The sequence below is a fragment of the Paramisgurnus dabryanus genome, chromosome 23, assembly GCF_030506205.2.
Source record: "Paramisgurnus dabryanus chromosome 23, PD_genome_1.1, whole genome shotgun sequence".
NCBI lineage: Eukaryota > Metazoa > Chordata > Actinopteri > Cypriniformes > Cobitidae > Paramisgurnus > Paramisgurnus dabryanus.
The window spans coordinates 3,123,033-3,136,763 of NC_133359.1; the positions used below are offsets into that span (position 1 = coordinate 3,123,033).

Sequence of the window (13,731 nt, forward strand, 5' to 3'; positions counted from 1 at the left end):
AATGTGAAGCAGGAAATACTTTTTCTAACCCACGGAGGAATGCGAGGAAAAACGCGGGGAGTGACGCGTGCTGCAGGCGAGCACGAATGCTTGATAAATCTGCGACTGGTTTTTAAAATCAGATATAAGGTAATAACGATGATAGAATGTGTTTGCGTTATTAAACCAGCATACAGTATGGATATATTCATTTAGGATAGTTTACGAATGAGCGTGAGTTTTGTTGTTTATTCGTATTAAGTTAGCTGTGCAATGTGTAAACGTTACGGTGAACCATTTTTTTGGTGAAATGTTGGAAGAATGGCGGTGATAAAAACAGACCACGGAGGAAGGAGACAAAATGTCTGCCGTCTATTCTTAACAAACGGGAGGTCTTTATCGCACCTTCCTTTTTTATTTTTTGAGACAGACTATTCTTCAGCACATATTTAAACAATATAGTTCACGTTTAAATGTGCTATCAAACTACAAACAAGTCCACACTACATGGACTCCATTACAGAATTAAGTACCTGATGCGTTCATACCCGTCTATTTTTAACCAATCAAAGGACGCCATTTGTTTCGAGAATAAACTCTGGGGTACAACATAATATTTTTATTTCAATCTCAATCAACAATACAATGTTAACCACCTTCATTTAATAGCATTAAGGGCAAAATACAACCTTCTTGTGTCTTACTCTTGGAGTAAATGTTTAATATAACTTAACAACCATTGATTTCTGGTTATGTTTTCTTTTTTGCAGACATTGCACTCATGCATCATAATACAGCAACCATTCATGAAATAAATTAATACATTGACATCAGTTAGTCGCAGAAATGGTAATAAATTGGTGTTGAATGCTCAAGTGTTGATTCTTCAGGTATCTTAGCGTGTTTCAGCTGATCATCTGCAAATCTTCTCATGGACTCAGCAGCGTATCCTATGAATCGAATATATGAACATTATTTAAAGTGATTGCCAAGTATAAATGATGACAGGGTCTTGTCAATACACTTTATAGCTCCTACAGTACACAATAGGGATGGGTCGATAAATCGGACGATGATGCTTTTCAATGAATTACGGTGAATGGCTCTAGATCCAAAAACCAGAGGGCGCTCTCGTGCAGAAACTCAATATGGACCGTAGAAGAAGAACTATTTACACAAACATCTCCAGGAAATGGCTTAAGCAAATATAATTTATATCCATAGACATTATATACGTATAGCCTATTGGAGCTGACGTATCAGCACGGCCGCCATCTTGGATGGGTCCCCAATGCGCCCCCCTGCAATTATTTCTACTGAGGAAGGTGTATTGCTGCCAACTACAATAATCATAACTCCCCAAATTTTTACTGGATTTTCACATGGTTTGGTTACACGTAAGTAACACTACTTACGATTAAATAATATTATGAATTATAAAATAATCAAAATTTGTGAAAGGTAATCCCATGTGATCTGGTATCAACACTGCGGCAGTTATTGCAACCTTAAAATGCACAAAATACGGGCATAGTTGCTCTCTCTCCGTTGACTCCTATTGACTCTGGTGTTAGCGTTGAATGAGGAGACCCGACCAATATGGCGACGATGCCGGATTGCGTTCCAGCACGTCATGAGGCATCTACGTATTTAATGTCTATGTTTATATCACTGTTCTTCACACCTTTTCAGGTATTTTGATGATAATAAAGATTATGTATAATGATTATGTTTGACGAGTGTTGCTTTTTCAAATGCATGTTATAAACGACTCAAACTAACAGTGATTTCAGATTGATAAGGACTTCGTACTGATCAAAAGGTGAAGTACGTGAAGAAGCTGTGCATAATATCGATTGTGCGATTCTGAATCGTTATGGGCCAGGCCACACTATTATTAGTGTGTATCTGCATTTATCGTCCCACCCCTAGTACACAACCTATTTTAACTACCTTTTGGAGATCATTCGCCTGGTAAGAATGAGATTTTGATGAAGAGAATGTTCCACAGAAACTCATCAGGATGCAGAAAACCAGCAGCGAAATGCTGACCAACAAAAGGTGATACCTACACACAGCTTTTTCCTCCTAGTTAAGCAATACAGAAGTAAAGTCGGTTACACAGGATGAATAGTTGTGCGAATAAACTGTTATGAAGAAAAGCAATAAAGAGTCTTCTACCTGTGTAAGCATGACGGTCAGGCTTGGATCTTCTGCGAACTTCATATTGAAACAGTGTGGGGAATCATGCTTATATGTTTCGATGGCAACAGCCCTAACAGGTGATGTGGTATCATCTACGTTCTCCACCAATGAGCATTCTGGGGGTGACCTGAAAAGTCAACAGGTTAGCTTGCATGATCTCATTTTTAAGAACGACAGTATTAGTGTACATATAAGCTCCTCACGGAGTCTGAGGAAGAACATGTGTGAGAGCGGTGAGCTGTAGACAGGTCAGCTGTGGTCCAGTTTGGTTGTTGGAAACACCACTGTGCAGGTGAAGTGTAATGTTCACTGTTGTATTGGCTGCATCTCCTGAGAAATATATTGGGAATAAAGCAATATTTTGTCCCAAAATGAATCAAGTCATTATTTACTCATTCTCATGATGTGCCACATATGAACACAAAACTAGCTCCAATCTAACCTTTCATGCCCAACTGGCTGCCCAACATTGTAGTACTGATGACACTATCAGATCGGATTTCTCCTGTTATCACCAGAGGAACCAATAAGGAAACATGAGAAGTGTTCATGGAAACGTTAGTTGTAATCGTGTCTGCGTGCTCCACCATACGGGGAGAGTCTTCCTCCAGATGTGCATCTGTATCATTTAAATGTGTGCAGAAACTGAAACCAGCAATAGAACCCAAAACCTGGTTCCAGTCCTAGAAAACAAGTGCATGATTAAGTTAAGAAGAAAACTGACAGAATACAACAAACCTAAATAGGTATATAAAACAATACATTGTAGGAACTAAGGGAATACTCACTAAACTTATATCAGGGTTCTTTATATCGTGATACCGAGAGTAAAGCCCAAAACTAACAAAAGTTATAGAGAGAATCAGTATGCACAAGAAAAACACAACCACAGGAGGATGTTGAGACAGCTGATCTCTCAGGTTAGATACAGGCCTCAAATGAACCATAATGCACCAGTTGCGATGACGCCACCTGTGAAGTGCAAACCATACAAAATAGTAATTGCACATAAAACTATTATTACTATGTTACTAACTACATAGACTACTACATAGATTTCTTTTAAATTGACTTCGGTTTACAGTTAAATCACTTTACGAACTCTGTCAATGTTTAACTCCATCCTCCTCGAGTCACGCGCATATTTGTTTTGAATCCGAGTAAGATCATCGCTTACCTTCAATGACATTCATTTAACCAAACGTTTTACTGGTCGTGGTGTAACATTAAAGATGCTTAATTCCTAAAAGACGCAGATGAAAATTACAAACATTGATAAACTGCGATTTGGGTTAAGGCTACGCAAGCATTGTCCTCAGGTAAGTTTGCTCACAAGCTTGTCTTCCAAAATAAAAGTCTCGTAACAGACGAACGCAGTACGTCTCATACGAGCAGTTTATTTACATTCCGATTGTTTAACGCGTGCTGTCTAAATTATTTTCAGGACTCATTAAACGTGTCAAAATTACATCTTAAAACGAGTTTTGACTTTAAGAACTAATACTTCGAGTTTTTTTTCCCGCTTTTGTTTTATAAAACAGCGACCGGAAGTGTTGTCCACTGTTTCCCTCTGGCTCCTCAAGTCAGTATGCTAACTCTTGCTGTTTGAATGAAATCACCTAAACATTAATATCATATTTGCGTACTGAAATTGGAGAAAGTGACCAAAGGTGAGTGTTTATGCATTTAGACATTGATATGTTTTATATACATTTAGCGTGGTTAATTTGTCGCGTTTAAAATGGTTTACGTTAGCTGTTACTGTATCGTAAGCTAACGCATTTGTTGTGAATTCAGCACAGTTCAATAAATGCATCACTATAATAATAATACTATGTACATTTATGCACAGTACGTAACGAAAAGCACATTTTCAGTAAAATCAGTCTATATATTAGTCTGTTTAAAGAAACTGTGTTTATATGTAAATATAAAGTGACATCTACTTTTTAAAAACGTGCTTGCTGTCGATCCATAGCTACATTGTTTCTGTTTTTGCCCACTTTCACATAAATAAAATACATGTCCAGGTATGTTTAAAGGTCTTTATTGAAGTTGACGACCTATATGTTTTTTTTTTTCATTGAATGATACTATTGTGGTCCAATTCAGTGATATGAAATTGCAGGATACAGAAAGTGCTTATTTACTGGGGTGTTGGTAAGTTTTGAATCTGACACAATGGGAAGCTATCTATCGTTACTCTTTTGTTAATTAGTTAAAGAGATACTGGCCTCAAAATATGCAGTGACCTTAAAATATAACCAAATGATCGGTCTGACCAACATGTCTAAACTAGGGCTCAAAGTACAGTGTATGTTTTTGTTAATGGACTTTCTTTCTTTTCAGTTTGGTCTTCCTTGAAAGTTTCAGTCATGTCTTCAGACGCAGTGAAGAAGAGAAAACCTAAGGTGATCCGAAACGAAGGTGGCACTCCAGAAACCAAACGGAGTCGAGAGGGAGATCAGGTGAGATGCTGTGATGTCATTAACACCTGACGAGGTCAAACAGTTTGTGTTAGTGGAATAAAGTGTTTTTTCTTTGCTAATAATTCTCATGTCTTTATGCAGCTCAGTGCAGTCAGTAAACATGTCAGATTGAGGAAGGTCAGTTTAAGGGAGGTTCAGGTACACTCCAGCACGTTCCATCCACACATAGGCTTTAAGATGTCATTCTTTCACGAGTTGTGTACAGATGAGTAATGTTGTGATGCTAAGCTTTTCAGTGAGCGCTTACTGTGATTGGCGTGTCTAGGTCACGTGTTCTGCAGGACTTCTTCCTATTGGACAGAGGAAGCTGTCTGCAGGAAAGAATCAGGTTCCAATGAGATCCATCTCCTTCCCTATCTCACCTCACACATTCCTTGTTGCACATTTTGGTGATGTAGGAATCATATCTGGGTGCACCATATTTATTAAAAATAATATCTGGGTCATGTTTCACCCCCAAATAAAAAACACGATAACTTTTTCGAATATATTAAGCCGGTAGGCAGGATTTGTGTTTGTTGTCTATTGCACTGCTCACTCTCTGTGTGTGTTTTCTTTTAGGATGTGCGTGTGTATAATGAGGAAGTGGAGCTGGAAGGCCGAGATGCACAGCAGGATTATATCCTGTATAAAGACACGTGTGCCGCTCTGGCTAAACTGATGGCAGAAATCCAGGAGCTGAAAGCCAGCGGCGCTAAAGACGGGGTGAGTTCACCGGGGTGCACCATTTTTCTTTGTGAAAAGTGATGGTAAATGGATTGATGCTGACTTTTGATCTTTATTATTTATATACAGAGTGTGGAGATCGAGGAGAGACGCAGACAAAGCAGTGTTCATTTTATTACTCTAAAGAAACTTAACCGTCTGGCGCACATGAGACTGAAGAAAGGCCGAGATCAGACGCATGAGGTATATGGGCTTGTTAAGTCTGACATCATGCACCACCGCTTCCGGGTCCAACTGATCTCAAATGCTTAGGAAAATAACAAAAAATCTCGCTAATAAATATATACTCGTATCATAATGCAAAACTACCAAAAACACTCAATCCTAATTTTAATCTGCATAACAAAATGCGAGATGACCAGACATGGATTTATAGACATGGAGTTTTTATGAATTATTAAACTATTGTTTGAATCTATTTTATGCAAGAAGTTTTCTGGAAAAAAAAATCCATATTTCCCTGTGTAGTGTAGGATAATATCATAAAAATTCTAGACTTTTTAAGCACACGTGCTAAACTGTTCACTTTAAATGCTAATATCTTCTGTATGCGAATGTTGATTTTTACCAAACTGTTTTTTTGCATAGTTGTGTTTGACACATGAAAACGTCTCGGGTTATGTATGTAACTGTTGTTCTCTGAGAAGGGAACGAGACGCTGCGTCTCCCTTGCCATACTTCCTGCGTCTCCTTAGCGCCGTCTTTGGCAATATTTCAGATAGCGATATATTTCCTGGCTCCCGCGTCACCCTGTCTTTGTCGTTAAGCTTCACCATTGGTTGAATTTGATATACACATTTAGACGCACTTACCCCTGGAGACGTCCCAAAAGTGTCACCGCAGTGACGCAGCGCGAGTTCCCGCGAAAGGGAACTGTAACAATATATCTTTAAAGGTAGCACAATGTAACCTTGCTCTCACTTAAAATGTGTCCCCACATTTAGTCCTTGAATTTGAGGGTATTCGATCTGGAAAGTCATCGAAAGGTGCTTGAATTTGAAGTTAACTAAGGTGTGGGAACCCTGCCTATTATTCATATAGTTTTTTTGTTGTTGTATGTCACGCCTTTGTCCTAGAGAAATATGGTTTCATTTCACTGTGTACACTACTAGCTGTTCATGGTTGAATTTACAATAAAATTTGGTTTAACTTGACTTCAAAAGGAGTTTTTAAACCATGAAATACATATTTTATTTCAGTGACACTCTCTCACTTATTTTCTCCTTGTTCACAGACGAAGCAGCGTGTTGATGTTCTTCACCTGCAGCTTCAGAATCTTCTCTATGAGGTCATGCACCTGCAAAAAGAGATCGGCAAATGTCTCGAATTCAAGTGAGGGTTGAAGATGAGCTTGCACACAGACAGAATGTTATACTTCATATTACAGCTGTTTTTAATAGCTATAAAAATAATTTTTACTAATCATTACCTAGTTGGAAGTCCAGCTTGGTACCCTGATAAACGTCACATGTTTGAAGTTGAAGTTAATGTATTTATGTGTGTGTCAGGTCTCAGCATGAGGAGATCGAGCTGGTCAGCGAGCAGGAGTTCTTCCAGGAGGCTCCAGAGGAGATCTCACGACCTCACATCACTCGAGATGACCAACACCAGCTCACCCTTGCCCGGCTGGACTGGGAATTGGAGCAGAGGAAGAGGTGACATGCACACAAGTTATTTAAACTACCACTGAATCATGACCACGAAGAAGCGTTTGGTTTCATCCGCTCGTCGGTCTGTCACACAGGTTGGCGGAGCAGTATAAGACGTCTCTGACCAGTAAGGAGAAGATCCAGAAAGCCATCGAGCAGAAGAAAGAATATCTGAGCAGCCTTCAGCCTGGACTGCAGAACATCATGCAGGTAAAGCCCAAAATCATTTAACTTGTGTTCGTTCTTTCTTTAAAAGTGTCTCCCAGACTTTTTCATGGCAGTGCATTCTCCGTGTGCTTTCAGGCATCTATACCGGTGCAGGAGTATCTCTCGATGCCGTACGAGCGCATGCAGAAACAGGCCGAGGTGGCGCGTCACCTGCCCCCTCCGCTTTACGTGTTGTTGGTGCAGGCGAGCGCTTACGGACAGGCTTGCGGTAAGACACGCCCCATCGCCCTCTCAGACCACATTCAAACAATGAAGGTGACGTCATGCGATTGTTTGTTTTAGACAAAAATCTGTCCGTGAACATCAGTGGAGACGTGGACGAGGCCAAAGCTCTCTCCAGACGCCCAGAAGAATCACAAGGTGTGTGTCTGTGTGATCTGTAAGTCTCATTTGTGTGTGCATGTGATCAATGTGTAATATTTGTGTGTCTTTCAGATGATGAAAGTGATTCAGATGCTGAAGAGGAGCAGCAGAACACAGTGAGACTCTTTTTATTTATTCACTTTTTTATGTGCTGTAACTCTTTAGATTGCATCTTCACTTTCTTTTCTGCTGTGTGTTCAGAAGCGTCGCAGAGGAACAGTTGGCGTTCAGATGGAGGACAAGCGTAAAGAGATGTTAAGACGTCACCCTCTTTCGCTTTGTGTGGACCTTAAGTGTAAAGGTGTGTACGTTTGACAGACCACTATAAAGTTGCTATTTTTTACATCACGCGACAATGGCGAAATGCACACTCTCTGTTTTTGTCAAACATGATTCAATTGCATTCCTAGTATTCTGTTTTTGTAGTAGCAACATTTTTTGTTTTCAAAAACCTGGAAGTTAGCAGGACACTGTTTCCCTCGCCAAAAAGCCCAATCATTTTTCCTGTAGACCAGTGGTTCTTAAACTTTTTTGGCTGAAGTACCCCTTTTTATGATTTTTTCAAGCCAAGTACCCCTTAACCAGTCAACAACATTTGATTTTGAGATACAGCGAAATGAGAGTGAGACAGTTATTATATCTGATGCCCCAGAGCAGGTTTATTGCTTATTAGTATTCATCACGAAACTGGTGGTATTTTTGAGGCTCTGGTTTGTTTTTTCTTTTTAGCATCCTCTTTTAAGAAGCCACCTCTCATAACTTTTATTATTTCGCGCAGACCCTGCTCCTGATTTTGGATTCAGGTCTCAATAAGTACTGTTAATGATCTCAGTACTAAACATATATCAGGGGTCTCCAACCTTTTTTTATTGGAGAGCTACTTTCTAAAAAATAAAAGTGGTCGAGAGCTACTTGTGTCACCTTATACCTAAATTAGTGAGTTCATAGACACCTGTCTATGAACTCACTGTGATTTGAACTCTTTCCCCGCCAGCATTTTAAAAAAAAGTTGCCAGCCAGTGCCAGCATTTTTTTATTTTTCACAAAATTGTAATACCTTCCAGAAAATGTTTTTCTTTAAACATAAACATACAATACATCAAATGAAAGAACAGATCCTTTTAAACAAAAAAAAACTTTCATGTCTTTATTTATACTTTTTTATCACCTCTTTATATGGGTAGGATTCGTCCAAAAATACCACATTTGAATAAAAAAATAAATTATTAAAGATCAGATTTAGAAAGATGATCCAAACATAGAGTATTTACTGCTTTTGGATTCATAATAGGGATGTGCATGTATGTCACGTATGGCTCTCTGGTATCTCTTGACATTTGATGTTTAAATATGAGATGATATAGAACTTGTGACGACTGTATTTTCGTTTTATAAAAAATGAATCCGAAAATGACAGCATCCATTTTAACCATAGTGCCTCGACTCGAGATGAGCGCGGATCGTCCGGTTGCCGCGGCCCGGGCTTCATAGCGTTGCGCGGATCGTCCGGCGCGGGTGCGCCGACTTATCTTTTTGTTTTTGAGTCATACATGTTAAATTACTGATGTCATATGATACGCCGGTCTACACAGCTCAACGCGACGTCAAACACGTACCCAGTCTTTACCACAGGCGCTTGTAACCAGACATCCAAATGCGCCATAACCACAGAAAACAAATAAACCCACGAGCGAGCTACCTTCAATTAAGACGCGAGCTACCTGTAGGAATTTGTGTGGAATACAGCTGCTTTCCCAAGGTTATTATGGAAGATTTAAATAAAACTCAAACATATTTACAACACTGACAGATGTCACTTACTTGAAAATATATATATATATATACGCACAGCAACACCACAAAAGAAAGTAAACGTTAAGTATGAAATGATAACAGGAGCAGACTCCGTGTATCTCCGTTGCTGAAGCTGCTGAACTGAAACCTTGTGCATGCGCCAGACAAGGTCAACAGGTTGAACTCGCACATGCATTTTGTACAATGTGCTTTAAATTTATGATTTTTTTTTATGCATCTTTGTGTAGTCCTAATGTCATATAAAAATACTATCATCATGAATTACTGATTTTATTAATTTATTCCTAAATGTCAGTTTCCACTTTCTCTCACGTACCCCCTGCAGTACCCCAAAGTATCCCTAGGGGTACGCGTACCCCCATTTGAGAACAACTGCTGTAGAATATTGGATTTTTGCAACAAAAAAAAAGCTCTGTGTTTAACAAAAGTTTAACACTTTGAAGATTATCTTGTTGGACAAAGCATCTCAGATTTCACCACCAAGCTTCCAACCTCTCTTTTAAACTTTATTAAACACTAAACCAAAACATGTTCCTGATAAGGAAGTACTCGCTGGATGAATCTTTGTTGGAAACTGTGCCCATGTTGTGTTGTTTTTGAGATCTTTGTGAATGATGAATAAAGATGTTTCATTGAGTTGTGTTTTCTTTCTCTCTCTTCAGACAACAGTGTTTTGCATCTGTACTTTTATTACCTCATGAACCTCAACATACTCACTGTGAAGATCAAAGTTTCCACCTCTGTGGATTTGTCAGGAGCCATCAGCTCGGGGTTTGTAACATCTCCTAACATCTGGATGTTTGTTAGAAGTGATCAGTCAACAGCAAATGGACTTTACGTTTATTTTCTGTAACATATACCGTGTGTTTCACAGGGAGCTGATGAACTCGGACAGTTTGCTGAACTGTCTTTATGCGTCCGATCACGGCCGGGAGACGCCCAACCCTGCCAACCGTTACCAGTTTGATAAAGTCGGGTAAATTGGCTTAATATAAATAATAATAATAGCCCAGAGTTTGAACGGTGATATTATCAAATATAAATTAACATCTTTGTATGCAGAATCAATACGTTTGAGGATTACGTCTCAGAATTGGGACATCCGTACGTTTGGGTGCAGAAACTGGGCGGCCTGCAGTTCTCACAGGTTTGTGTGGGTTGGTTTACCTTATATTTTGTATTAAATTACCTTTAGACGGACAGTATTATTGATGTATTGAGATGTTTGTTTCAGGCTGAGATGACGGGTAACGCTCTTAGTGCCAGTCACATGGAGAAAACCATGAAACTGCTCAAAGGACGTCTGCAGGCCAGACTGGCTCTACATAAACAGTTCAGCTCACTCGGTACACAAACACGCATCACTTAAGTCTCATATTCTTATTGCATATTGCACGGGTATGCATTATTTTTCATAAACGCACACCTAATATGTCAGTTGTCTTAAAATAACCACCAGAGCGATGTCTGTGGTATAACCATAGTACACTTTGAATTATTTGAAAATAATTCACAGCCGCAATGTAACTTCACTTCACTTACCACCTTGGGTGTGCATTATTTTTGAATAATTCAATGGCCCGTCATCAATTAATCCTTACATAATTGTGCAATGAATGAATTTGTATGATGGTCTGTTGTGTTCCAGAGCACAGCATTATTCCAGTCTCCAGCGAATGCCAGCATCTCTTTCCTGCCAAAGTGGTTTCCGGCCTCACACGCTGGACCATGATGAGCTACCAGGAATTCACTGTGCGTTCATTTGCACCCACGATCGTATGGTTCAGAAAAAAATACAGTTTTTAGTTTTTTGAGTGTGACCGTGGTTGTTTGTTTTACAGGAGTTGAGCTACGTGCAGCACCTGCTGAAGGTCGGTCTGGTAAGCGAGACTGATCTGTTCTTCATGGCTGTGGTGGAGAGAGGCACGGGTGAGAACTGTGCTCGTATGTACCCAAATATTTGATTGACAGCATTGAGTGTGTTCCACATTTCAGTTTTAACTAAGAGCCGAAATACTTTGATGGAAAGGGATCAGTTGGGGCCTTATAGCCTTACTGTGCGTTCACACCAGACGCGGTAGAGGCGGCAAAACGCGCTATTTGCGCGTAGTTGGATGCTTGAACATTTGAGTTTATGCGCTTCATGTGCGTGTGAAATTCTAGTCATTCGAGATATTCAAGTGGAAATTCGCGTCATAGGAGGGGCTTCTGTGACTCCGCTCGCTTCGTGTAATCACATTACTGCTACAGCAAGCTCCTGATTGGTTAACGCGGCACGATTTTTTTGCGTCATCCACTTCAATTTGCGTCAAGTCATGAACAAGCAACACACACAAAACATTATCCCACTATTTCTGCATAACTTATGATTTATTACATGTTCGTGTCGTTTACATTATATGCACTTACGAGCCGATTGCCAACAAAACATTTGGAGAAGTTTTACTTAACGCCTGCCACTAATGCCCGCCCCATTTTAACTAAATTCCACGTTTAACAAACACACTCAAAACTCCGCTGCTACCTCGGATAAACAAACTATATCCATCGTTTCCATAATGCTGGCTTTCTTGGAAAGCTGAACAGGGCTTTCTGTGTGCCGTTGTTGATTTTTGATATTTACTTGTTTTCACCTTCACTCTGATTGACATGTGGGCATGCTTTTGCGAGGTATTGCCCATAAAAGGAATATGGAGTCAGTGATGTGTAACGGGTACCCATGTTAAAAAAAACTTTCTGAAACTTGTAGGAAAGAGGAGGTGTTTTTTGACACTTTGCATTTGTTTAGCATGAGGATTACAACTCTTTAACTATGTTAATAGGTCAGAAATAGCATTAAACCCCCCCCATATTTAAAAGTCAAATAAAGGGCTTTCTTGAAACAGCAACATTAAGTTTTAAAATAATTTGTATTCTCTATCAGCTCGTCTGATGGCCGCTGTGGTATTGAACCCTCGATATCCCGAAGTCGCACCCCTCTTCTCGCTCACACTACACTGGAAAGGAGAACGAAGCGGCCGCACGGACGATAACCTGCGGGTAAGTTTGTCACACCCAAGCATGAGAATATCTTTTTAGACATTTACCCATTCATGCTGTAATGGTTTTTTGTTTGTTTGCAGGCGATAGAGAGCGAGGTAAACATCTTCCGGGGTGAGCTGCAGGGGCCACGCCCAGGCTTCCAGCTTCTGACCAATCAGATCCAGCGTCTGTGTGTGTGTCTGGATGTGTACCTGGAGACGGAGAACCAAGTGTGTGATGGTTCGGAGGGACCTAAAGAATTCCCCAGAGAGAAGATGTGCTTGCGTACTGCCAGGTAACCCACTCCCTTTAAAGCTATGATAGACATGACTACTTGACAAATAAATATATTAATATCAAATATTCTATTAGGGAACTTACAATCATCTGTTTTCTGGTTACTTTCAGGGGTCCCAGTCGCCTGAAGCCCTTTAAGTACAATCATCCCCAGGGCTTCTTCAGTCATCGCTGAACCTTTGGATATGAAGATGAAAAACCTGATCTAGTGTCATTAAGAGAGATCTCATCCTCTCTTCTCACCCAAGTTTAGCTTAAATTTTCACCTGTGTTTCATGTTTTGGTAATATAATGTGAATTAGAAAATAAACCATTGATTTTGATAAGAAAATGTGTCTCTATTTTCAAATCTAAGGTCATTTTTATGTTGAGTGTGTTCTTGTAGATCAGGAGAGCTTTCGGAAATATTATTACACATCTGGACCTTTTTGAATTCATCTAGATTACATTTAACTCTGACATAATTGCAAAGTCATTATTTATTTATGCTATTTTCAGATGGTTTAATTTTTAATTACTTATTCGGTTTTGAATAATTTAGTACTCATTGTCATGGATCACAAGATGTTGCAAGCCATAACAATATAATATTTTCTATAAAAGGGTTTTTGTAAAGCTGAAAATGACTTAATTTGATATAATCACCCATTTGTATTTAAACCTTTGCCTCAAAGCATTGAATCTAAAGCACTTAATTCACTAGCCGAATTAGTTTGAATTATACGATTTCAGAATTTAGAAATGCAAGGTACAATCAATTAAAAGTCTTTGATGTGAAATTAGAAAAAAATACCTCATATTGGTATTAGGAATGCTACTGAAAAGACAACATTTATTTCTATATAAAAACCATCTCTTGTGTATTTATACAAATTTACCATGGTGATACAAATACAAATATTAATCATGGTATAAAGTTATTAACACTATTTCAAATTAAAGCAGCATATTCATATTAA

General features: G+C 39.2%; 2 protein-coding genes across 10 annotated transcripts; one reads left to right on the plus strand and one right to left on the minus strand.

The window, feature by feature from the left end:
* Positions 1-13: 13 nt before the first annotated feature.
* Positions 14-13,097, plus strand: thoc5 (THO complex 5). 8 transcript variants are annotated; one of them, XM_065277455.2, is made up of 22 exons: positions 14-129; positions 4,534-4,652; positions 4,755-4,811; positions 4,939-5,001; positions 5,235-5,378; positions 5,469-5,582; positions 6,634-6,731; positions 6,908-7,054; positions 7,144-7,258; positions 7,352-7,484; positions 7,559-7,636; positions 7,712-7,755; positions 7,841-7,940; positions 10,117-10,225; positions 10,329-10,430; positions 10,517-10,601; positions 10,689-10,800; positions 11,103-11,206; positions 11,296-11,398; positions 12,378-12,493; positions 12,577-12,770; positions 12,884-13,097. In XM_065277455.2, exons 2-22 carry the CDS (start codon positions 4,560-4,562, stop codon positions 12,945-12,947), a joined length of 2,175 nt encoding a protein of 724 aa, XP_065133527.1. In that variant the 5' UTR covers positions 14-129; positions 4,534-4,559; the 3' UTR covers positions 12,948-13,097. The 8 variants fall into 8 exon arrangements, with proteins under 8 accessions (XP_065133527.1, XP_065133526.1, XP_065133528.1 ...); XM_065277454.1 differs by lacking the exon at positions 14-129 and adding an exon at positions 3,726-3,854; XM_065277456.1 differs by lacking the exon at positions 14-129 and adding an exon at positions 3,726-3,854 and having other exon boundaries at positions 11,296-11,383.
* On the minus strand, positions 577-3,535 carry LOC135768240 (transmembrane protein 248). 2 transcript variants are annotated; one of them, XM_065277464.2, is made up of 7 exons: positions 3,287-3,535; positions 2,973-3,156; positions 2,627-2,867; positions 2,388-2,514; positions 2,161-2,311; positions 1,933-2,067; positions 577-929 (listed from the first exon to the last, which is right to left on the minus strand). In XM_065277464.2, the coding sequence occupies exons 2-7, from the start codon at positions 3,129-3,131 to the stop codon at positions 909-911; spliced, it is 834 nt and encodes a 277-aa protein (XP_065133536.1). In that variant the 5' UTR covers positions 3,132-3,156; positions 3,287-3,535; the 3' UTR covers positions 577-908. The 2 variants fall into 2 exon arrangements, with proteins under 2 accessions (XP_065133536.1, XP_065133535.1); XM_065277463.2 differs by having other exon boundaries at positions 3,362-3,534.
* Positions 13,098-13,731: the final 634 nt, after the last annotated feature.

Excerpts from the sequence above, each read along its gene's own strand:
- LOC135768240 (XM_065277464.2), bottom strand. The coding sequence starts at position 3,131 with ATGGTTCATTTGAGGCCTGTATCTAACCTGAGAGATCAGCTGTCTCAA. Across the intron at positions 2,868-2,972 it reads AGAACCCTGATATAAGTTTA|GACTGGAACCAGGTTTTGGG; the intron begins GTGAGTATTCCC and ends CTTGTTTTCTAG. Across the intron at positions 930-1,932 it reads AGGCGAATGATCTCCAAAAG|GATACGCTGCTGAGTCCATG; the intron begins GTAGTTAAAATA and ends TTCGATTCATAG.
- thoc5 (XM_065277455.2), top strand. The coding sequence starts at position 4,560 with ATGTCTTCAGACGCAGTGAAGAAGAGAAAACCTAAGGTGATCCGAAAC. Across the intron at positions 5,002-5,234 it reads TGTCTGCAGGAAAGAATCAG|GATGTGCGTGTGTATAATGA; the intron begins GTTCCAATGAGA and ends GTTTTCTTTTAG. Across the intron at positions 10,431-10,516 it reads TACCAGTTTGATAAAGTCGG|AATCAATACGTTTGAGGATT; the intron begins GTAAATTGGCTT and ends CTTTGTATGCAG.